General features: G+C 41.3%; 1 protein-coding gene across 1 annotated transcript in view; it reads left to right on the top strand.

Moving 5' to 3' along the window:
• The first annotated feature begins 203 nt into the window (after nucleotides 1–203).
• PHLDB1 (pleckstrin homology like domain family B member 1) overlaps nucleotides 204–26,721 on the top strand; it is a 130,490-nt gene continuing 103,972 nt past the window's right edge. The window contains exons 1-2 of the mRNA XM_018552853.1: nucleotides 204–226; nucleotides 23,105–23,212. Of these exons, the coding sequence (XP_018408355.1) occupies nucleotides 23,168–23,212 (45 nt within the window). The 5' untranslated portion in view covers nucleotides 204–226; nucleotides 23,105–23,167. The remainder of the gene's footprint in view (nucleotides 227–23,104; nucleotides 23,213–26,721) is intronic.

Raw genomic sequence — 26,721 nt, 5'->3', positions numbered from 1 at the left:
TATTTGATAGATTAAAGCTTAAAGTGGGCTACCCCCACACTGTTAAGTGCTCATTTTGTCTAGGGGCTAAAATAAAGAAGAAATACTCACCCAATTCTCGGTCACACCTGGCTGCTGGACTGGTCCCCAAAGCCTCTTCTTCCCCAGGCTCCATCAGTCTAAGGACCAGTGACATCTAGTACAGGTCCATTAGTGGAAAAGCTGCATATTTGGAGTTTATGGAAAGGTAAGAAGTACTGCTTCACATTTACATTGTATACATGCGAGATGCAGAAAGTACCATTAGCAGATTATTTTGAATAATATATTGTTTTATTTGTAGGCGATATGTGTTACATTGTAGGATTGATGAAATAGTTCACTTCTTAATGGGGTACATTGTAAAGTTGACGTTTTTGTAGCGTGAGTGTCATCTTCGTGTGTCTGTATGTGCAGCATCTGTCTTACAGCTGTGCCTGTTATATACATCTGTCTAGTCTGGTTTTATGTATTATAGGCGGGTGGGGGCCATGCAGAATTTTCAGTGAAGCAGGGGGTAGTTTTTATCTGTGTTCCCATAATGTCCTTCTAGTTTGATTTGTGGAAGAAGTGTACCTTTAATAAGTTGTAGGATCTTCCCTCTTTAGAAACCAAATCCTTTTGTCCCCCTTTCCGCCTCGAATGTTCCTCTTTTGGCTCTGATGTATAGAGTTCTATAAATTAAAGTACTATGTACTTGTGATCTATCACACTAGTCTTGTCATCCAGCCTCTACGTAAATGAATTTGTTATATTTAATGCTATTATAAAAGAAAAGTGCTGGTGAAGAAAGTAGCAGTGGATGGAACTGGCTACAGATTCTTCACGGTCTGTGTAACTGGAGGCGTGATGGAGGCGTGTTGTACTTTGTTCTATAAGGTGACCCTTTTTTCCATCTTGAAAGTTGGGAGGTATGTGTCAGCTCTGTGCTACTCCACCCAAATTCCTCATAAAGATTAATGAGCACAGAATTAGCCGCTGAAACAATGAAGTCAATTGTTATCTTTTTCTAAAATATATGTTTTGGGGCAGAAGTTAAAGGATGAGTGTTCTCTTTTATAACAAAGGAGTACTGCTAAGCCCAGGGAACCTGCTGCAATAAACTGAATACACCAATCAGTCATAACATTATAACCACTGAGAGGTGAAGTGAATAACAATGATTATCTTGTTACAATGACACCTAGAAATAGGTGAGATATATTCGGCAGCAAATGAACATTTTTTCCCTGAAGTTGATATGTTGGAAGCAGGAAAAATGGGCAAGCGTAAGGATTTGAGCGACTTTGACTAGGACCAAATTGTGATGGGTAGACGTCTGGGTCAGAGCAACTCCAAAACTGCAACTCTTGCGGGATGACCCAAGTCTGCAGTGGTCAGGACCTACCAAACGTTGTCCAAGGAAGGAAAACCGGTGAACTGGCAACAGTGTCATGAGCAGCCAAGGCTCACAGATGCACATGTGAAGCGAAGGCTGGCCCCAACTCGCAGCTTGCAGACTTAAAGGATCTGCTACTGATGGCTTGGTACCAGATACCATGGCATACCTACAGAGGTCTAGTGGAGTCCATGCCTTGAGAGGTCAGGGCTGTTTCGGCAGCAAAAGTGGGACCTACTCAATATTAGGCGAGAGTTCATGATGTTATGGCTGATCGGTATATAGAACGTTGTAGCTCCCTGCAGCAGAAATGTCTTAGTGATAACCAAGGATGGGGTACAGCCAGTGTGAATCCTATAAGTCTGTCTGTTTAGATCTTGACATTAATCAGTACAAAATGCTATTTTTCACAGCACATGTGATGCAAATCTGTCGCATTTCTGGCAAATGTTTGCCAATGTATGGCCTGTTGTGGCTAGTGCTTGCCATAAGGCCACATTTGCACCTGAGCATGAGTGTCGTGAGGCCATTTAAAGGTGCATTTGTATCTGTGACTTGTAGTACAGGAGCAGAATAGTGCATTTTTAGCCCCTAAGACTTTAAATAGAAAATCTGCTGAAAGTGGAACTACAACCTCCTATCCTTTACAGGCCAAGGAAGGTGCCGTCTTAAACTCTACTTGGATTGCAGTTGCCATGATACTACACATGTGATCAGCCATGACATCGGCCATTTGAGGGCTTGGAGGTTTGGTTGAAAGTGGAAATAAGCAGACTGGCAAGCTTGACAGTTGGCATTGCTTGAAAGTAACTGTTTTGGGAGACATTAACGAAGAACTCCAGCTATTTGATAGATTAAAGCTTAAAGTGGGCTACCCCCACACTGTTAAGTGCTCATTTTGTCTAGGGGCTAAAATAAAGAAGAAATACTCACCCAATTCTCGGTCACACCTGGCTGCTGGACTGGTCCCCAAAGCCTCTTCTTCCCCAGGCTCCATCAGTCTAAGGACCAGTGACATCTAGTACAGGTCCATTAGACATGTAAATGCTGAGGGACATACCACAGCCAGAGTGGAGTGGGAGAGAGGTGAGTAGTCACTGCCGCACTGATTCTGCCCTAAAAGAAGCTCATGTACTTTTTCGAGCTTTAATCTACAAGTAACAGGAGACATGACACTGAGATGTAAACAGGCACCATTTAAAACTATGGGATTCTTCGTGTACAGTGTTGAAGCGCATCAACAAACATTCTTCAAAACGCCCAGGTGTAAATTGGGTCTAAATGATTTTTCAGAAAGTAAATACTTAAAGGGTTATTCACAAAAGGGTGATGAGTTTGGAGAAGACAGGAGAAGTGAACAATCTAGGACAACATAGCTGAACTGGAAAAATTCTCCAATGCAGCTCACTTTCCAGTTCAGCTATTTTGTCCTAGATTGTTCCCTTCTCCTGCCTTCTCCAAACCCTTCACCCTTTTGTGAATAGACCTTTAAATCTGAGACTTGATTAGGACAATAATGGTAATGAACTCAGTGAAAAAAAGAATTAAATAAACTGGTCGTATGTATGATGTACCCATCACCAACATTTATTTAGGCTGATGAAGAACTAGAGGGTTTAAAAGCTTACTGTGACCTTAGTTCCCCAACAGTCTCTCATTTGGAACCAAATCCCTCCGTCCTTCTTTCCTCTTCATTTGTCCCTCTGATGTATCAACGTCTATAAAGAATTTAGTATAGTTTAACTACTAAAACTGTTGTACTGCTCTATCCAACCTCTATATTATTGTATTGAAGAAAGAGTAGTGGCAATAACCCATTTGTGGATTAACAAATCATCTTTTGTATAATAAATCTATGTAGTCTGTCTATCTTTCCAGCCTCTGAATCTTAAGAGGTACGTTGTTACTTTGGTATGAAATCAATTGTTCAGTTGCTGCAAGAAAAATGCTTTCAACTGTTCTGCATTCCAACGGCATTCCACACAAGCACATACAACACACACAAACACACACTATTAATACAGTTTATAACACCAGGAGTGGCATTTTTTACAGTCAAATATCTAGACAATGAAACAAAAAGATTAAAAGGAATGAACAATGAGAGAATCTATTCACTTGATTCACAAATTGTAACAATTACATCCCGTTTATTTTGCTGCAAGATTTGTAGATAGTGAGTGCCCAATGTTTTAACTTGCACCTTTTTATCTCAGTACATTATCCCTGGCACCCCCCTGACACAGGTAACAACTTGTTGACCTCTTGCAGCAGTCAATCAGCAAGAGTAAAATGCACGGGCCCCCTCTCTATAAGGGAGAAGAAGTTGGGTGAGGGTTGTGTGTGTTAGGTAGGCAGGCAAAAGCATCTACAACACTATTATTAAAGAAAAACTCCAGAATTTTTACAAATGAACCCTTGCAGTGGGGCTCGTTTTTCCCTTGGGGACAGAATAAAGAATAAATACTCACCCGATCCTCAGTCCTGCAGCAGTGACCGCTCACCTCTGCCTCCACCCCCACTTTCCGCTCTGGCTGTGACATTCAGGTTTTCTTCGGGTCCTCACATCTAAAAAAATGGTATCTTTTTTATTTTCTCCCCTAGACAAAATGAGCAGTTAAGTCTGGCAGTGCGGGGATGGAAAGGGGCTGGGAGGGGTTAATTTTTAAGAAATCTTAGAAGCTCACAGTCAGTTAGCATACTCAGTGTACTGAAAGCTGCATTTCCTTTGGAAAAAATAGAAGTTTGAAAAACATTGCTGATGTGGTCCCAACATTCCTAAACTTTGTGACTGTTTATTTACAAACTTAGGCATTGAAAGCTTAACAAACATTTGATATTTAAGCCCGCGGAGGTGATAACAAATGACATTTCTGCGTTAGGCCCAGGAGTTGACAATCTGTTTACAAAGAATATCACACCAGACAAACCGTTCTTACTGGCTCTACCCTGCAAATTGCATCAAGATATAACACATTGTACCGCGGTGCGTTTCATTCCCTCACTTTATTCAGAAAAAACAATATTTTATTTCAATGGTCTAAAAAAAAAAGACTAGGGTTAGGTTCACACCTTTGCAGCTTCCTTTTTTGTGCATTTTCTATGCGTGTTTTAGTGCATTTTCATGCATTTTGCATTTTTTTTATCACAAAAAATAAATAAAGTAGAAGTTGCCTTGGAGTGGAGTATACCGTATATGTTACATGTGTTTTTCATGCGTTGCTATTGAAGCCTGTGGGGGCCATAACGCACGTTAATGCACCAAAAACCACATCTGTGCTATCTTTGCCAATGCACTGCGGTGTGGATGAGTCCCATTGAAAAGAATGGCAATCCTTATTATGCATTAATGCTCATTAGGCAATGCATGTTAAATCGCACAGGCGTGAATGGGATGATGTGCAGGGACAATTTCCCTTCTCCTTCTGTTAATAATATTACCCCAGACTGCTGAAAAGTAGAACAATATTGTAGTGGAATTTGCCCACAACGGGTAGGTATTGATATATTAACCTCAGTGTTCACGCTGATATATTAATACGGAGGGCAACCCCTTTGCCTCAGGCAGCATTTATTTGGGTCATGCAGGGGAAGGCGGGAGGGTGGGCAGCAGGCAGTGCGGCATATTTGTTGTATAGGGGCCACTCTGCTGCACAATGTCACCCTCTTTCCGGACAGAATTTCCTAGGTTGCTACGAGCAAGATGTGTAAGGGCCATTAGGAAGGGTTATTAGGAGTTGGGGTGGTGATGGTGCAATCAGAGTAGCAGGAGGGTCTTAGCAATCTGGTACGCTCTGGCCGGCATCCCGCCCAGCTCCTGACATCACTGGTTGCCGGCAAGAGCGTTCCAGGTTTCCAAGACCCTCCTGCTACTCTGATTGCACCATCACCACCCCAACTCCTAATAACCCCCAGCCCCGTTTATGTCCTGGATATTTTTATATTTGACAGTTCACATTCACTATCTGCTCATTGCTCTACAAAAAGCGAATTTAGCTCCAGGCAAATATATATATTATATATATAAAAAAACGATCAGTTTCAAATAATTTGATCATTATGTTTACCCCCCAAAAAAATGACTCTGTATTTATATAGGCTTCCGGTGATACCCTCTTCACAGAACGTACAGAATGTAGAGTGCTGTGAGTCTTATACTGGGAGCTTGCTGCTGGCATTTAAGAACAGACTCAGAAAAGTGCGGTGATGCTTCTTCATTGTCTAATCAGCAAGCAAGGGAAAATTGTATTGCTTAAAGCCCAACTCCACCTTTGGCACAGATTTAAAAACATCACTCTAGTCTATACTATAAAATAACAAAAAAAAGCAGCTCCGGCTGATGTACTCACTTCCTGGTCACCACTCTGCCCTGAACCTTACCAGGTTAAGAATAGAGAGCTAATCCTTTTCAGGTACAATGAAACACAGTCTCCCCTCTCCTGGAATCACAGATATGATGTGGCACCACTCTGTGCAGTCTTTATGTGGCCTCATGTCTTTATTCAGAATCCGCCTACTGCCAGAGAGGGTGAAGAGGTCCTGTAGTGCCACTCAAATCACTTCTAAGCCTGATTAATTTTGGGGACAAAAAGGCAATAAGAAATGTAATTAAAGCCATGGAATTGAATGTATTATATTTAAAGCTGAACTTGGGATAAGCAAATGTGTTAATATAAGAGGCATGTGTATTCTTGTATCTGTGCAGTAATCCAGTGTGAAACTTTGCCTCTGTGCAATGAGCTTCCTGTAATAAAGACCAGTCACTGCTGCTCTCTCTCCTTGTGCAGGATGACTGGTCATGTCTCCGCCCCCTCATGTAGTTTTCTGCAGGCAGCCTGTAGTGGGTGGAGCCTGCCGGGTCCCTCCCACAGCTCTGATCTTCGCACAGGCTATGTGCTGCACAACGATGAGGTCACTGCTTCTTTCACTTGGTATTATCTGGGCTTGTGAAGGCATTTCATGCACACAAAGTGGATTTCTATGCTTTGCAGCTGCTGAGGAATATATAGATTAAATAAAAAATGTGTGCCTGGTGTTTAGACCTTCAATAAAATGGCATGCTTGCTTTGGAGTAGTATGATATCTCATATAAAACTTGTTCTAGTGTCTGTGCCAACATCATCTTATTCAGCCATATCTGCTCTTTTCGAATAGAGTAGAATATTTTTTCAGCTGTGTGCAAGTTCTACAACACAACTGTTTTTCCAATGTCTTCATTATATACCGCAAGGACTGTGCAGTCTGCATGAAGCCAGGAAATCTATTTTAAGCATTTGCTCAGGATTCCAATAGGTTTAGCAGTGCTTTTCCTTCACTATGTATTCTGAATTCTGCCACTTTTATCTGTTACTTTAGTAAGCTTGAATTTGCTACCCAGCATGCATCAGAGATAGACGCACTTGCTTCTAATACATGAGATTTGTAATAATGCCGTTTATTTCATGCACCTAGTAAATGGGAATGGAAACCTGCAGCTACTATTGAATAGCTAGATTAGAATAAATGTAAGATTCATCTAATGCTTTGTGTCTGGAGGGACAATGTGATGATCTATGTAATACTAATGGGTTCCTATTGTGCTGTGGGGGATACAAACACAGCAGTCCCTTTGAGATAATTGTTATCAGCTTTTCTTGATTCATTTATGAGCAAACACAGACTCCAACCAGGGGCTGAAAACAAAGTGAAAAGCAAGCAAAGTAACTATGTACATTGAACTCGGCTGACTCATTCCTTTAATGTGGAATATTGCAAGAACGTAGCAGGCTCTGTAGCTGTTGGGTAGTGTTGTTCTTAAAGTGACCCTGTCATTATGTATGACAAGCTCACAAAGGAGACAGACCTGTAAAAGGCGGAAGTAGATACTTACCTTTCTGGCTGTCATGCCCCCAGAATGGCACACCATTTGTAAAACATCCCTGGGTGAGGTCTGAAGGGAAACAGACACTTCTGGGAGTGTCAATTGCTGGGTCCCCCACAGTGTTTAGTGGTTCTTCCCACTACTTGCCACATGCCTACTGAGTCTTGTAATAAGTAGAAATTGGAGGGAGGAACCACTAATCACCCCGGGGGACTCAGACCTTAGCATTTATCTCAAATGGAGTGGCATTATAGCGGCGTGGGCAGTGGGGAAGGCATTCATGAGCTTCCTTTACAGGTATGGCATGGTAATAGATAAAGACAGGGTTGCTATAAAAAGGCTATGTCATAGAGGAAATTCTATACCACGAGGATCACAAAACAATCTTCCTTACTGGCAATATGGCATGGTCTAGAAAGTGGTCCTTTATGTATTAATGGACATTCCTTTAAACTCAGAAAAACTTAGCACAATAATTCAATCCAAGACAGTGTCCTTTATTCTGTAATTGTTCTCTATAGTAGACAGGTTCCGCCTCTGCGCTTAAAGTGTATGTAAAAATATACCTTTTTCTACTTTTGGATAAAGTTTTGAAAGGTTAGAACCTCTGCTGAGTTATTGTGGTATGTGTCCCCTCTGGGGAGAATCACCCCTCCATTTGTCCTGGTGACCATTGTCACCACAATAGGAAGTGAGGGGAAATCCTACAATTTAGAGTTGTAACGAGAGCGTGTTAAATGCATTTTGTCATTGACTTCTATGGGCCTCCCAACCCAACACACTAAAATGTAGAAGAATATGGGGAATGTCATATTTTTCAAAAAGCATTGCATTGCAGCACTGAGATGAGAACAGATGCTGGAGAATTGTCTGTGACAAGTTAGGTGACAACTGGTGCAGTTGCCCATAGCAACTAATCAGCTTCTAAGTTTCAGTTTCTCCACACAGCTTAGAAAATGAACATGTAAAAGCTGATTGGCTGGAGTTCAGTGGACACAAGGTTTCTCATGGACACTTTTTATGAATTCCACTCTCTTTATCATGGGAAACAATGACACGTGTGTTTTAGTGCTTTGGAATGCACGTGTTTAAACACAAAAGTGTAAATGGGCCCTTGCTGTACAAAAGTCCTATCAGGGTAAGAGCGAGGTCATACAAACTTTGCTTTCTTACCACTGCAGAGGAATTCCTTTGAAGGCTATGGTATTCTAGTAAACTCCACCTGCATTCACTCAGCAGCTGCCCAACTGCTTAGGAGCTTGTGGGGCTGTGACTGCAAGCAGCTTAATGTTCCTGTAGCATTGACTAAACGCAGTTTATATCTGTGTTTCAGCCCTTTTTTCTGCTGCATGTTCAGGTCACCCAGGAAGGACTTGAGCACATCTGTTTCATGGTAAAGGATGCACTTACACTTCATTCACAGAAAGTCTTATAATCATGCGCAAGTAGGGATAAGCTCAGGTTTGGACCCAACCTGGTCCCCACCTGAGCTCCTCTGAACCCGGAAGTAGCCCCTTCTGAACACAAAAGGAAGCTCCTTCCATGCCCCCCAGTCAGCTGCTGGTGGGCAATTCCTTGCCCACAACTTGACATAAGCAAGGGCGGGATACAGTGACATCATTGACCTTATATGACTACATGCTTATATTTGATAAACAATATTTACCTAATATGTCTATGTGGCCATATTAGGTAAATTGATTGGGTGGGAGCGTCCATGGCACTTGTTCAGAGGAGCTCATGTTCAGACTCGGTTTGGTTTCTAACCTAAGCTCATCCTTAAGGTGCCCATACACCTTACAATTATCTGCAGATTTCCTGTGGTCAGATGGAAAAAGTGCAACAGATTGGCCCAGGTGGAGATTACTCCATCCTCACAGTTAAATGTAGATGGAGGAATCTGTTGCACCTTTTCCATCTGACCACAGAAAATCTGCAGATAATTGTAAGGTGTATGGCCAGCTCAATCCACAAGTGGCTGCTTATTATTTGCAGACCAAAGGCGGTACAATTCCTCACTTTTTCTTCAAGAGGATCTTCACCCTAGCAATATTTCCCTCCCACTCCTCCTTTCCCATGCAGCCATTTTTAGACACCCTGTGCCACAGGTATTTGCCAGTTCCGAAATACCTGGTAGATACCTTTAGCACATCTGTGCACATGTGAGAGATTCCCATGTAGATGCCACTGGTTTCTGGTATCTAGGACCTTGCAGAGACCCACACCATTTGTGCACATGCACGGGAATCTTCCGCATGCGCACAGATGTGCCACAGGTCTCTGTCAGGTATTTGGGACACATACCATGCGGCACATCTGCTCATGCACAGAACCTCATAGCCAGCCCCTAAATAAAACAATACCCTGTTGGATATGACGTGGCAATCCCTGGAAGCATCTGAGCATCTGTATGTAATTCTCACCTAGGTGGCGCAGCACATAAAAGGCACTATTCTTAAAAAAAAGTTTTCCAATTCTGTAAGAGAGAGGCGGTAGGAAAGTTTGCTTTCAGATGGTGTCCCTGGTTTGTGCAGGAATGCTGAGCTCAGGCTTGTGTCCACTCCACCTGCTGGCAGATATACAGTGTTGCACCATGGCCCTGCAGCAGCTCACACCGGCCCTATATCAAGCACTTAGCATTCGAAACCAACAAGTATGAGTTAGCCATTAGAAAACACAGGAGCTTAGTCATATTATGCAGATTGTATTTACACCGTGTTGAAAGGAAACTTAAAGCAGACATCAAAAAGCAGTCAGATATGTGAACATGGTGCTCACTCATCCCAGACTTCTCACACTGCATTCTTTTATTGACTTGTTTCATTTCCAATACCCTTGCAGCTCCTCCAACATGGGTGATGAGATTTTATAAGCCTCTATAGATAGGACATTCTAAGCTGAACTCCTGGCAAATTTTAAAAAATGAATGTGATTATATTTTCAGAAAAAGTCAATCTATTTTCAAATGCGAGTGAAAATACCTGAATTTGATTTGGTTTGAGCCGCATGTTATGTCTTGAACAGAAGAATTCAGTCTAGAGGCGGGAGAAGCAGTAATAGAGGCCCATCAGTTGCACTGCATAACTATGTTCTGATAAGAAACGTGTTGAAAGGATGAAAAAACAAAGGTATTATATCATCAGTTGCTGCTTCTCCTTCACTGTTGTAGTAAAGCACCTTTACCAGCCATCTTTCAAGGATTTGTTATATGCTTGGACTGGTAAGCAGATGGCCCGAAGAATGGAAATGTCCGATTATCTGCTCTTAAGCGGAGGCCTGTTCCTAAGAAAGAACATGATAGGAACCATGAAATAGTCAAACTGAATAGTCAAAAATTGTTGCCAAGGAGAACCAGAGCTAAGCATCAGTGCCAGTGACTGGAGCAGAGATGTAGTAAATTACACAGGCAAAGTCAGGACAGGCAGAGTCTTATTGGTGGTTTTGCACAAAATTAAAACTGTGACCACAACTCCTCTCTCCCAGATCAGTGGTGGCAGTTGCATTCCCCGCCCATTGTGACATATATTTGTGGGGCAGGAAATGCACATTCTGCTGCCCACTAATTGGGCTGGGAGGGGGGTGTGGTGGTCACAATTATGAGTGGGCTTGGTGTAAACTCAGTTCACTTGAGTTCACCCAACCCTGCTCAATTGATTGGGCCAGGAGGGGTGTGGCAGACACAGTTTCGAGGGGGCTTGGTTGAACTCAAGCCCAGGCTCATTACTAGTCAAAAGTATAAAGGCCGTGACACACTGCAGGCGAAGCAGCGCGGAGCGGTGGCACGCTGCCTTTGCGAGCAGTGTGTCATGTAATTTTCTTCTGGGCACCTCAGCTGGCGAGAGCTCGCGGAGCTGAGCGTGCCGAGATGAACAATTTCAACTTCAGCCAATCGGCTCACGCGTATAAACCGGTGCGACGGGATGCGACGTCTGGCCGGTTGTTAAGCACGAGCCGATTGGCTGAAGGTGCAGTCAATCATCTGACTGCACTCAGCTCACACACTGCACGCAAAGCTCCGTGCCGGATAGCTTTGCTTCGCGTGCAGTGTGTCACGGCCTTTAGTCAGCAAGTTCAGAGTCATGAGACTCACTGCAGTTCAAGAAACATGAAACAATCTCTCATTTTTTTTGGTGGTCGGTGCAGATAAAGAGTTTCCGTTTGAAAAGCTGACCATTATTCTGCCACCAATAATTAATTCTAGCCCTGTTTTTGCCAATATAATTATATGACACAAGAGGGGTAAGCTTACACAAATGGGTGTCACCATTTAGATGTGCCTAGGGCAGGAAAAAATCTAAATACAGTCCTGGTAACAGGCTCTAGGCAAACTGAGAACAGACAGGAACTGGGAGCCAAGCGAGCTAGAAAACAGATCCAAGAACACAGGAACGGAAATTTGGCAATGACCAGGTAAATAAGAACTCTCTGAGGAGAGGATAACGAAAGCAACAAGGAACAAGAACGATATCACAGGAAACCAAGATCACAAAGATGCAAACCCTAACAAAAACAATCTTAACTGTACAACCAGCAATTAGAGTATGGACTTTGGAGTCCTTAAGGAGGAATGCAACAATTGACACAGAAAAGAGTCCTGGAGTGCACAGGACAAAGGAGCATGCAAAGAAGAAGAAAAAGGGCCAGCAAAACACGAGGAAGATAGAGCAAGAGCATCAGGTAGACACCATGACCCAGGGAAGACAGGAGTACCTCTAGCAGGTCCTTGACAACTGTCCAATCACAGTACAGAGCAGGAGGATAAATTAGCTGAGTTATGTAGTTGTGAAAGACAAAAGTGAGGGATATCTCCACTTCAGCCTTGAGATTGCTAAAGATAGAGTTGAGATAAAGACCACGTAGGCCCTCTAAAAGTAGGCCCTCTAAAACAAGAACTCAGAGTTGGTCCCTGGGGACAAAGAGAGAACAAACCTATAATGGTTCACTTACCCCTTCCAGCTGAAATAACTGTAATATATGTCCCAAGCTTGTCTGTTGGGGAGCTCGCAGATCAGGTAGCAACGCAGACAAAGTAGCAACGGCTATACTGTCTCTATGTTAGTACACATTGAATAAAAAAGAGGTGTGTGGGCCCGTTTAGATCATTAGATCATTCACCTTGAGGAATGTAACTTCTTAGACAGTTTATTTTATTCAGACACTATTGTAAAACAATTGTCTGTATGTAGCTGAAGAGTTCTCCCTTGACTGCAATACAGTCCATTACACTAGCTCCTGATAAAATGAACAAATAACTGGCGATATTACAGCACTGTATATCCTGTTCTAACTCTACAAATCTGAGAGACATTTACTGTAGCACAAGGAACTTGCTTGTGAAGACCATGCGGCACTTACAATAAAGCAGTACGCTCTCCTCAGTTCTATTAGGCCAGTGATGGTCAAACTCCGGCCCTCCAGCTGTGGTGAAATTACAAATCCCATGAAGCATCTCTCTCCGGGAGTCTGTGGCTGTGAGAATCTTGCAAAGCCTCATGGGATTCGTAGTTCCACCACAGCTGGAGGGCCGCAGTTTGGCCATCCCTGTATTAGGCGAACAGAAAAAAGGTGGGGCCTGCTACAACTTCTCTGAACTGTCCTCAGAGCCAGCGTTTCTCAACCCTTTTTCAGTCATGGCACCCTTTAAAAGTATGCAAAATCTCAAGGCGCCCCAATCTAGAATGTAAAAAACTTAAATGTAAAAATGCAAAAAATTACATGTGGTTTCCCCCCAAATCTATACCAGACCCTTATGCTAGATCTGGTATGCCCCCTCTTTCACATCTGAGTCTCCTCCTCACATCAGAAGCCCCCCTTCACTTCAGAGTCCTACCTTCTAATGCTGGGTTTCCCCTGTTTGAAAATGGCTGCACTAGAAACTGAACGGGAATCTGACCAGAAAAATCTCTCTAAAGTCTCTCTCAGCTGCACTCTTCCAAAAAGTTCTCTCACCGATATTCTTCCTAGACTGTGTTGCAGAACACACATGACACATGTGTCCCTCATTTCTGTAGCTATTCCATAGAAGTAAATTGTGGGTGCCATTTTGGGATAGTTCTCAATTTATGGTGACAGCTGCAGTGTCCCACACCAGCATTAAGTATTGAAAAGAGTACATTTTCCTCTCCCAATACTTCTCCTTTAAACATGGGTGGCTTTACTTATGTGGCTTCTGTAGTATTTTCTTAAACTTTAGAGGCAGCAATAAGTTTAATTAGGGTTTGAAGACACAGGTGTGTGCTATAGTGTGAAATGTATGCCACAAACATGGAGGAAGTATGTGCACAGTAAAAATTTGTTTTTATATCCTGACCCCATGGCCCCATTCACACTTACAATTAGGGGTATATTGCGGATTCCAGCAGAAATAATCAGAGGATTCCTACAGCCAGAATGACGGTGTGTTTGCGACTAGGTGCGTCTGGGAAGCCTGTACAAAGAAATGACAGGCTGACAGTGGCTGCAGCTGTTTGCGGCTGTTGGGATGTAATCGACCATCCACTGATTACATATGGTCAGGGACAGATGATGACACAGACAGGCTGATCATGAAGGATTTTTTTTCCCTCTTGGACCTCGTTTGTAAGAGTTGCCTTCCTCTAAATCAAGAGCGGGTTTAAGTGTCATTCACCCCACTTGAATGGCCTGCCTACCTCAGCTAAATGGCCAAAAGAAGCGCTTGCACCTTTTTAAAAAATACGATTCAGTATGTCACCAGCACATGGGGTAAAGTGTCCAAAATGTCTTTATTGACACCAGTACATCATGTCACAAAGAAGGCAATGTTTCTGCTCCACTCTGGGTTCCTTCGTCAGGTGCAAAATATATATACAGGTGAAACTCGAATAATTAGAATATCGTGCAAAGTTCATTTATTTCACTAATGCAACTTAAAAGGTGAAACTAATATATGAGATAGACACATTACATGCAAAGCAAGATAGTTCAAGCCGTGATTTGTCATAATTGTGATGATTATGGCTTACAGCTCATGAAAACCCCAAGAACCCCAAATCCACAACCTCAAAAAAGTAGATTATTACATGCAATCAATAAAACAAGGATTGTACATAGAACAATATCGGACCTCTGAAAAGTACAAGCAAGCATATGTACTCAGTACTTGGTTTGGGCCCCTTTTGCAGAACTTACTGCAATTACTTTTGCACGATATTCTAATTATTCGAGTTTCACCTGTATATATATATATATATATATTCAGCCTGATGAAGGGACCCAAAGTAGCCTTGCCTTCTTTGTTACATGATGTACATGTGTCAATATGGATGTTTTCACACTTTACTGGTGTGCTGGTGACGTACTGTATCTTGTTGGATTGGAGTGGTGCCATCCGCAGCCACTTCAGCACCCAACTCTAAGGGGCATACTGGTAAGGAGTGCGGTTGGCTATTCATTGCACATTTTTTATTAGGCTACCATGCAATGTGGTGCAATACAATGCACATGCACTGACTTGATGCGTTGGGGGTTCTATTAAGAAAAATTGGCACCGCATCCCATCTAAGATTGTAACATGCGATTGGGGATTGCGTACTACATCCCACACGCTCCCGCATTACGGGATTGGTGTTTGAGAGTTGAAGGTGATTATTTTTGCAACTATGTAACCTTTCTTCAAAAGCACGATATTCTTTTAACTTTGTATCTCATTGGATGAAAGAACGATGACTTGTGCTATGTATAAAGCGAGCCCTTATCTTTACCCACCTATCATTTAGATATAGTAACATTTAATAATACATAATCCTATAGGGGTTTACTTGCTTTCCTCTGGATCAACTGTGGGAAACTGGGCATATGGTTCTGTTTATGGATGTTTCTCAATTCTTTTTGTCTCTATAAGTTGAACTCTTTGGATTTGTGGGTTTTATTAACATGACTATGTAACAATATAATTCTGCCAGTCACTTTTTTTGTGCTGTAAGTAGTATAATGTAATTTTGCAGTATACTTTTTCCACTAGGTTACATTTAATGTTATCCTTTTTCTTCATAAAATTGCTCACTCTTTCAGCTTTAGTGTATAATTTGTCCTGTTATCCCAGAAACCACTACTTGCGCTGTTCTTTGTCCTCCACCCCCAGTCTCCTGGATATACAATGGCTCTCTCCTCCCTCGCTTCCTTTACTCATATCCTGCCAAAATCACACAGCTAGGTTACTGTCCGCTCACAGGCACTGTAACAAAGAAAGGTGGAGTGCCGCCTATGCCACTGAGGTCAGGTATGGTGAATGGCTCATCCCTCCTTACCCCCGGAGGGGAGACATGGAGAGGTGCTGTGGATCACTGAGTAGACTTTACAGCAGAATTTCTCTTTCCTGCTGGCATCACAGAGACACAGAACAACAAGTGAGTACATAACAAAGAAATTGTAAGTTCCTATTTTGGGCTATTATTAAACAGGACTTCTCGCTGTAATAGAGATCATGTGTACTGTACTTTTGTACATTTATACATGCTGTCATTCTAACATGGTAAAGATAGACAGTTAATCATGGTTTATTTTAGAGGAAATATCTGGATAATACCAAATTATTATTATACAGGATTTATATAGGGCCAACAGTTTGCACAGCGCTTTACAAATTGGGGGGAGGAAAGTACAGTTACAATACAATTTCAGTACAATAGGGTTAGGAGGGCTCAGATCATGAGAGCTTACAATGTAGTAGGAGGGAAATCATAAGTTTTCTGAGCTCATAGTCTCTTCTAAACACTGCACGTGACTCAAAATGTGCTGTGATATAGCAATCTTAGAGAACATAGTTGACCTCCAATTCATGAACATCTAGTTCAAAACATAGTTAAAGCTGAACTCCAGCCTTACCTTCAGTCTTCTCCTGTAATAGGATTACTTACTTTGATTTGATGGCACACTGTGAGCTTGTCACACTGTACATTAGAAGCTTCAGCAAATCAGGTAATTTCTTCAGCCCATCTCATTTCTTGGCTGAAGGACGTCCAGCATCATCTAGTGCTTTTCTTACGAGACTTACTGTTTCTGGACCGCCCCTTACATTCTTTGGAGTTCAGTTCTCCCAGTCATGGAGGCTCAGCATCACCTGTGAGCATTACCTAAGCCAGTCTTCATGCAGATACAGTCTACCTAAGAATGACCACTCGTCCAAACTGCCATCCACCTATTAAGGAATTTTGATGTTTGAATAACTCATACCAAGAGCCAGCCTAATGCTTGGAGAAGGACTAAGGGCTCTTAAGAGTGCTGAAGCAGGGTGCTGTGATGTTGTCAGGAATCTCTGTACAATACCCCACCAATCCCTCCAGCCAGCCATGATTAGCCTGCATTGCACAGAAAAGCACAGGGACCCATTGATGATGTAATTGTGTCTAAAATAAAGTATATAATGAAAACAAAAAGGTATTATTTAAAAATGTATTTAACATGTTGGTAAGAGAAAGGAGGAAATTCAGCTTTAAAGTGTATCTTAAGTCAAAACATTTTATACGTTCTAGATTTTTTTTAAAGGGCTTGAAACCCTGATTTACACTCACTTTTTTTTCTGGTAACCACTGAAACTCAAAAATGTTTAGCTGTCACCCGAAAAGCAAGAGAGGTGGAATCTTCCAATATGGACACTTGTTCCGCTGACAGCTGTCTAAGAGGGCACTTCCTTCACTTCCCCTCCCACTCCCAAATGTCCTCCCACTTCCTTTTGTGTATAGGGGAAAGGAAAATAAAGGGAAATCTAGCCAAGAGTATCCAAATGGCAAAAAATAAATAAATCCTGAGATAGGTTTTGACAATTCCCTTCTCTATTCAAAATGGAAAAAAAATGTTTGCCTTTAGATATACAGTATTTGAAAAGATCCCACTGTATGAAATCTTGATTGCTGCAAGATATATCCACATGTTTCCTTTTACATTGTTGGTTCTAAAGCAACAGACAGATGCTGATGTGAATTGTGTTGGTATTCCTCATAGAATTTCATGACCTATGAGATCATGGCAATGGCTTACACTTCTTTAGGAGAGGGATGTGAACATGACACTGAATGGAAAGAAATACTTGTATTAAAAGAAAGCATTTCTCAGAGCAGCCTCAAGATTGCCATTTATGACTAACTGCCTCTTTGTCATGATGACCTTCCATCTCCAATACTAGGAGTCACTAACCCAGTATGGGTTTTCTTATTTCACCCTGACGTTGTTCATATGTATACTGAATTCAGCAACTGCATTATTCACATAGTCTGTATGTCTCTTAAGAAGGTTTAAACATCTTTCAATTTTACAGTTTTAATTTAGCCTATCACCAAGGAAAAGAAACAAACTACTTAGTAGGCACCTCTAGACAGAAAGACATAAGTAATATTTCTTCTGAGGGAGTCAGAAGAGCATTGTTGATCATTGCATGGAACTTATCGCATCTATAAGATAAATAAATCAATCCAGGTTTTTGATTTATAAATAGAGTCAGGCAGTGTTCATAGTACAGGAGACAGCTGGTGACCAGGAGGCCAGATAGGACCACCCTGTCTTATGTTTTCTGCAAAGGGTGCATGGAAAGTCAAGATCTGCATCATAAGAACATCTTTTTGAAGGCCCTCTTGTTAGAGTTCTCCTCACTAATATACTTAGAGGTGAATTTATCAAAACTGGAGCAGGCAGAATCTGGAGCAGTTGCCCATAGCAACCATTCAACTTCTCTCTTCAGTTTGTTCAGTTAAGTTTTGAAAATGAAATAGAGAAGCTGATTGGTTGCCATGCACAGCTGCTCCAGGTTTTCTCTGCTCCAGTTTTGATAAATCCCCCACTGTATGTCTTAAATAGAAATGTACTTGGGACTTGGGAAGTGTACTAGTGTTCCTTTGGATTCCTTTAAGGAGAAAGCGTCCCAACCTGCCTCTGCTCCACACTACTTTTTCTTACTGGCAAGCTTCAGTTGTGGTAGCCATATCATATATTTTGACATCACCAGTAATGAAGGCCCATTGAATAATTATACATCCCAGAAAGGTATGGTCAATGTATATGTTGGGACTATAATTAAGGAATGACTAGGGAATGAAAGGCTTTGAACCTGGGCCTACATTGTTGACCTCCAGAAAATAAGTTTATTAAATCTATGATCTGTTTGCCAAAATATATAGAGTATGTGGTCTGACTGATATATATATATATACATACATTTTACCCCTTTATAAATGTGACAGTGTAGATGATTTGGAATTGGCCGAAATCTCCTTCCTGGATGGTCAACCTTTTATTCCTTTCATGTGCTGAGTTAACTGGTCAAGTCCCCTGATGTAGCCATTTTCTACTGGGTTCGATCTCTGAGAAAGATGGCCACTGTTGGGTAGAATTAGTTATTATACAGGCTAGAAAATCTGTCACCTAGATAGGTCAGTACTGGCTTCCTTCTCTCATCCCTTCCACCACCCCTTAGGTTGAAACCACTTGTTTAGCCAAGCTAAGTATACAAATAATAGTGCAGTCGGCAAAGACAGCATGCCCTGAGCATGATTCATATTGTTCCTGAACAATTACCCACACACTAAAGAAGTCTATGCATAGCTGTTTCAACATTTTGTGTTGTAGTTGTTTTGCAACAGATGTATACTGTAAATCCTATTTTGAACCCAATGAAAAAAACATTGTGACTTTAGCATCGGCTATATCAACTATAGTATTTCCTAAACAAAGGTGGAACAAAAACACTTCTTCCATGCTTCCATGAATTTAAAGCACAACACCAGCATAATTGAGAAAGGAAATATTTCTGAACCTTACAGGTTATCTAGTCATTGGGAAAATAATCCCTCTCTTCCTCTATGGTCACCAACACAGGAACTGATCAACATCTACCCAATGAAGGCACAGATAGTGAAAACACATCCTTCCAAAGAGGGGGGTGGCTGTGGCATTTTATACTGCTGCCTATGGTCCCACAATGAGGATCTCCTCACTTCCTGTTTGGTCACCAGGACATGAAGTGAAGGGAAATCTACCCAACAGGGACACTGAAAACAATAAAGAGTTTATAACCCTTCCCCACTCTAAGTAATATGTTTAAACATCTTTCCTTACCACATTTTTAAAAGTGTTTCAAATCTCTTTATAGTCTGCGCTTTCCCTTTTTTATTTGTTTGAAATACATAAATTGAAGCCATGGCTGTATGCCAACATCATTTATTTTTTCTCATTATTATTATTATACAGGATTTATATAGCGCCAATAGTTTGCACAGCGCTTTACAATATAAGGAAGACATTACAGTCACAATACAATTTAAGACAAGATGGTAAGGAGGGCCCTGCCCGTGAGGGCTTACAATCATTAGGACTTTAATAAGAATGCGTAGTGTGCCAGTGCTAGTTTATTGCTGAGTGCCTTGTAATTGAAGTACTAAAGCAAAACTCAGATGGTTTAAATTACCGGGAGGTTCAAAGCAAATATGTTTTTGTGTTCAAACTGCAGACGAGTTGCTGAATAAAAACAAAAGTCCGCTCTGATTTAGAGGAAGGTGATGCAGAACAAGCAATATATATAGTAATACGGAGGATGTCCTATGCAGCAAAGGAAATGTGACGGGAAATCTGCCCTTGATTCCTGCTCTGTGCACATTCCTATGCTAACTAGTATGAGATCCTGTCCCAAAGTATCTATTAGATCAGTGGTTCTCAACCCGTGTAACCTCATGGACCCACATTTATACTTGGTCATTAAGTTGCGACCTAAGTTGCACTGCAATGGAACGCACAACATTAGGGTACTGCAGGTTTTGGTGCGGGCATAGGAACTGTGGGTGGGAGATGTACCATACAAATGAATAGTTACTCTGGTCCAGGCACCTCTATAGAACATGTGAGGGAGCTGTAAGCAATGCACATATGGATGGACCTCCCTCGCGACCATAGCCCCATCCAATTCCACCTCAAGCTGAAACTCTGCGCCGGGCAGCATATTTTGAATGGCTGCTTGGCACGAGAACTGACAGTGCTGCGCTAGAGGGAGGCAGAGGAGCCTCTCACCTAGAAAAGTGGAAGGCATGCGGCGACCCACTGAACACGGGGTCGAGACCCACTTATGTGTCACGACCCACCAGTTGATAACCAAGGTATTAGATGATACTTGCTGTTCTTACATCTTGTTGTGCAGTTTTTTACCTTGATCTGTCTTAGTTTTTCTTTTTGATTTCGGTGGTTGTTTTCCAATACACATATGGTAGTTGTGGGACTATAAAGGCAATGACAAAAGAGGGCCAGGTTCAGAGGAATGTGGCTTAACCATTTGAGGATCGACATGTTACACCCGCTCCATTACCAGGCCATTATTTAGTTTGATAGTTTGGCTGAGAATTACTCGGTCACGCAACATTGTACCCAAATTCATTTTATATCATTCTATTTTTTTTTTAAGTGCTTAGCTGACTTGAGGATGTGAAGCTGAGCTATCTTTGTGATAATTTAGGAAGTGTTCAGGAGAACTTCTAGAATATGTGAGAGTTTGAAGGTTTTACACAGTGTATAGAACATGATGACTCACTGGACCTTGGACCACTGCAGCAGAGGGGAAAGGGAGTGGTCTAAGAGCAAACCGGCTCTGAGGATAAGGGGAGTATAACTTAGTTATTTTTTAACCTAGACAAAAACAAGTACTTAACACTTCCAGTGCAGGGGTAGCCCCCACTGCAAGGGTTAAAAAAAATTCCCAAGAGTTCTGCTTTAAAGATTGCTACATCCAACCCTTTTATCTGCTTGATTAAAAGCCTGTGCAACTTATAAAAGGCATTTTTCATGTCATGCTGATAATCAGTAGAAGATGGTGTTAACACATTACACTTGTCGTACTTGAGTGGAGAAAATTGTCTCTTTTCTCCTAAAACATCTGCTGCTGGACAAAACAGACATTTGCTGCATCTCCATCTTGAATAAACTAATAGAGTCACTTTGTTCTTTGCAGTTGTCTCCCAATACCATCTGGGGTCAGTAACTTCCTCATAAGAGAGCTTCCTGTAGATAAGTGGAGTATGGACATGACCTCCACATATCCAAATCAAAGTACTGCTACTGCTTGGGACGCCAACCTCCCTTGTCCTTGGCTCCAGTACAAGATCAAAGCTTGCCAGGATTGTTAGCACATTGAAGAAAACATTGATCCACACAGAGAACTGCCGAGTTACTATATTGTTTTTTGGAAAATAGGTACACAGCTAACAAACTGTGCACCACTGTTAGCCTTGACGAGTGTTGCACACACAAGTGTTTAATTATAAAGGCAACGTATCCTGCTTGCTGTGTAATTAAATAGTTACATCATCTTATCAGCTACAACTAACACAGTTCTCCCTTCTAGGGCCCATTCAAACTATCTGTTTGGGGTACTGAAGGGCAATGCATGTTAAATCCATTTGTTCAATACGGTGCCATTCATTATGAAAGGCATCCCAATGCGCCTGCTGACAGATGCGCTTTGCAGCGTGCATTGCTGTATGGTTCGCTGACAAGGACAAGTGCATGCATTATTTTTTGAGAGTGCACCACAACACACATTAGTGTGTTGTCATGTGTTGCGCTGTGCTAAAACAAACATTCTTCAGAAAGTGCATTGGGGTGCTATTCATGAAGAATTGCACTGTATTGCACCAACACATTTAATGTGCTTCCTTACGCATTGCGCGTCAGGCAGGCAGAAGACCTAATTTTTCTGTACTGCGGTTAAACAATACAACTAGGTCTTGTTTCACCCCCAGCCTGTGACTAAGCAAGGAAAGAAGAAGCTCACTGATGAGCACACCTCACTGTCACACTATCCCCTGAGTTCAGAACATTAGTAAATTTACTCCTGTGACCCAAAAGAGAAGTACAGCCAAAAAAAAAGATTTTGAAGAAAGAAACAGGGTAAGGTAGGGGGTGACATTCCCATGGGCCCATTTCTTCATTTTGTGGCCCTGACCTGAGAAGCAGATCAAATACACAGGCGAGGAAGAGGAGCACAATCAGGGTTAATCTGGTAAATTACACAATCAACAGGGTGGAGCACAATCAATAAACAGATAAAATTAGGGCATATAGATAGAAAGGCAGAGCTGATACCCAGGACAAAGATTGTAACGAATTGCAGAACAGAGTAATCTAGAAAGGGTTTCAGGATATGATTGAGGCCTAGATATACACCAAGGTGATAGTGATGGACATGGTACACACAAAAAAAATACACATGTAATTAAACAGTTGAGATACAAGTTCAGATGCCAAGTTTGAATGCACAGGATAGGAAGGGAAAACCAGGAGAAAATGGATACAACTAAATATAGTAACAGCAAAATGGGATATGTAAATCTAGTGGCTGAATTGCAGATATGATTAAACAGGATGTCATACAATGTACCATCAATCTCTTCAGGAAGTTGGCTTCCTTATACACCCTCAGAGGTTGCTCAACTGAGGAGTAATGGAGGGGAGGGCAAATCAAAAACTGAGCAGATACAATGTGGGCCAACACAGAAAAAAACAAGAATAAACAAACTGATCAGACCAGACATAAAATGAGAAGAAACAAGAGGTGACACACAGAGGTCACAATATTGAATGTATCCAGATCCCGATACAAATGTACAAGTGATCTGATTTAATATCAAAGCACAAAAAGTAATGGTATACAATAATGATGAGAACCAGCATTTGTTTAGTCAGACCACTGTAAAGAGCTAAAAGAAGGACCGTGATTGATTATTGTTGGTTACTTTACAAGTTTTCTTTTTACAATAAGTTATTAATCACACATTTCTTATCAAATAAGATATACAGTATAATAAATAAAGCTGCAAGGTATGTGGCATTCAAATGATATCTGTTTGCATTTTCAGGATAATTTGGAAGCAGATTCTCTTCCTGAGACAGGGGTGGAAGAAGAATTGAAAGCATCAAACATGGAGATGGCAAATCCTTGCCGGAAAGCTCATACTGTCTTACAGGTAATACACATATATACTCCTAGCACTATATTTTAGTATGGTCAAATGTGATCTAAAGTAAACATTTGAATCCTGCTTTTCTTCCATGAAAATGATATCAATTACCATTTATAAGCATGCTTTATTTGTATGTTAACATAAAACCTAAACATGATGGAACTTTTAGTAAAATATTACAAATGTCCAAATATTTATTTAAAAAAAACATACTTAAAGAGCAGGTGCACCTGTGCAGGTACTAAAAACCCTTTATGGGTTCACCACCCTCCACCTGTCTATTGTACACAAAGACGTGGACCTGCTCTAGAATGCCCATCTCACTACTTCTTAATTCCATTTATTTCTGAACCCTCTTTTTGCAGTGTGCAAGCAAGAATACAAGCTATAGACATGAATGGAAGAGCCAAACTGACCCTCCTGTTGACTACAGGTTTTATAGAGATGGATGTAAAAGCCAAGTTGGCTCTCCTGTTGACTGCAAGTTCTATAGAGATGAATGGGAGAGCCAAGTTGGCTCTCCTGTTGATTGCAAGCGCAATAGAAATGAATGTAAAAGCTGAGCTGGCTCTACTGTTGACTGCGAGCTCTACAGAGATGAACAGGAGAAACAAGTTGGCTCTCTTCTTGACTGCAAGCTCTATAGAGATAAATGGGAGAGGTGAATTGGGCTAAAGCACAGACACTTTAAGAAAAATAGGATTGAAAAACTACCCAGTGCATGGTCCATGCTGCATCTAAGGTCTGTTTTTAGGTACAATAGATGGGAGGGGTGGGAGAACCTCTACAGGTTTTTTTTTTTTTATTATTATAAAAGGTACACCTGAACTTTAGCACTATCCTAAACTATGATGTGTTTAATCACCTGCAATTTTCCCAAAACCATGGATGTAAAGCTTCTGTAAATGCCATCTCAGCAACTCATACATTGAAGCTCTAGAAGCAGCACATCTAAAGCATTGTTGGGATGGAGTAAATAACATACAAAGTTCAGGCCCATGTTAGGAACATACCACAAATCAATCAATTCAGACATATGAATTGTGATATAGGTGCAAAGTCTTATGTAAACTGAACATTGGACAATGATAGAAGCAGTAACCTTGTGCCCATAAAGGTAAATCATGTTACAGATGTGCAGTGGTTCATTACAATGTGATGTGTTTCCGTTTTAGTGCTGTGTATATCATATATTATGCTACATGTCAGAGTATATATAGTGGCAGTCAGAGGCCAGGCAGCTCTGTCTCTCTGTTTTACAAGAGTTTTATTGAAAAATTAGTTAACACAAAGAAACAAAGAATATGCAATTGCCCAGAAAAAAACAATCCAAAATTAACAGTTATATAGCTGAACAACAAAATAAAATAGGTCAGCAAATAAGTGAATTGGCAAAAGAATAAAACAAAATAAAACCTCAACCCAAGGTATCCCCACACAGCAGTAGGGCTCAGAGGGGGTATGTCAGAGGCGAGTGGTTGTGGTTTCTAGCACAACTATCACCTGATGGAGGTAGTAATAAATACAAATGAAAGACTAGAGTAGATTTAAAAGAGATAGAAGAGAGAAGACAAGAAAAAGAAAAGCTACATCTCTTTGCAAGGGAAATAGGGTGAACAATTAATTTGTGGGTGGGAATTCTAGGTTCAATGTCAGCACAGTGTTTACTCCCACGGAGGAAGGAGTTTGGGGACTCTAGTCTCCAATATCTATCTGACTAAATTTTTCCTTTAACTCTTGGCGCTAATGGCTGCCAGCTGAACGATCCACTTGCTGTTGCACACTCAAAGTTTTCAACAGTTTATCACAATTTTTCACACAGGCTTGAGGGGCTGCTCATCCAAGGCTCTGGGGCTTCCACCACGAACATAGAAAACAAAAGGGAACAGAGCGCCACCTCCGTGTGTAAAATCGTTTATTACAATAAATAAAACAAGGAATAAAAGTACTCGCAAACAAACGTTTTCATCAGGCTTTAACAACAAACGAGAGGCCACACTGTCTGTTAACCCAACATGGTATCCCCCCGACTATGTGACACGGTAGCCTGTGGTCAGATCACAGTCCACAGTCAGCCAAGATCAATCTTGTTACATCGTCAGGGGGATACCATGTTGGGTTAACAGACAGTGTGGCCTCTCGTTTGTTGTTAAAGCCTGATGAAAACGTTTGTTTGTGAGTACTTTTATCCCTTGTTTTATTTATTGTAATAAACGATTTTACACATGGAGGTGGCGCTCTGTTCCCTTTTGTTTCCAATATCTATCTGCTTCACACAGTGAAAACATGTGTGGTCTATTTAGACCTTGATGTGTCCATAAAGTAGACCTGCCACAACATATGTGGGTTAATTGAGGATAAGATCCCATTCACTTCCTGTGACCACCTGTCACAAAGACAGGAATGGAGGTAAATTCCCACTGGGGACATATTAGAACCTGAAAGATGTTCTAACCCTTCCCTTATCTATCAAAAACAAAACAAACAAACCTGTTGGATGAAGATAAATGCACCTTACCTAGACATTCCAAAAACACCCCCCCCCATCTTCCTGTAGAGATTTCCCTTTTGTTTCCAATATCTATCTGCTTCACACAGTGAAAACATGTGTGGTCTATTTAGACCTTGATGTGTCCATAAAGTAGACCTGCCACAACATATGTGGGTTAATTGAGGATAAGATCCCATTCACTTCCTGTGACCACCTGTCACAAAGACAGGAATGGAGGTAAATTCCCACTGGGGACATATTAGAACCTGAAAGATGTTCTAACCCTTCCCTTATCTATCAAAAACAAAACAAACAAACCTGTTGGATGAAGATAAATGCACCTTACCTAGACATTCCAAAAACCCCCCCCCCCCATCTTCCTGTAGAGAGTATAACTGATTATAGAAAACAGTAGGCAGATTTGTTGACTAGAAGAACACATTCATTGACCTTAAGGCTTCAAGAGGTGTACCAATTTAAATTTATAGTGACGCTTTCAATTTTAACACTATGTCATATAATCAGTAGCATTGACCTTCCAATTTCTGTGACTAGACGTAGGGCACCATGGACTGTGGTAATATGGGGTCAGGGCCAACTAATCAGAAGCCGATTAATCGATGATTGAAAAAGTTGACAACTTCAATCATCGATTATAATCCATTATCTCGATTAGTTGTTGCAGCCCTAGTTGGGAGGAGTCATTACTTCACTTTGTTTGGACTGTTATGTGGAACTTAAAGGACCTACTATCCCTCTTATTTCTCAACAGCAGTTTCAGACTATTCTCACAAAAATAAGGCGTGCGAGCGAGCCTTCTACATTTTCTACTGATCCCACACAGTGTCACAGAAATGCTGCTGGGGTGGTTATCTCATAGCCCTGACAGGTTAATTGAACAGAACACTCCTATATCACCCACTCTTTTCTTCTAGAACTCCCATCTTGTAAGGTTCCCTGTGCAGCTGCTGTTGCTAGGATACAAGCCCAATGTTACAACAGCAGCCAAAGTACATTTGTT

The sequence above is a fragment of the Nanorana parkeri genome, unplaced genomic scaffold, assembly GCF_000935625.1.
Source record: "Nanorana parkeri isolate BGI_ZX_2015 unplaced genomic scaffold, ASM93562v1 scaffold98, whole genome shotgun sequence".
NCBI classification, from domain to species: Eukaryota; Metazoa; Chordata; class Amphibia; order Anura; family Dicroglossidae; genus Nanorana; species Nanorana parkeri.
This window is presented reverse-complemented; position numbering and strand designations above follow the sequence as displayed.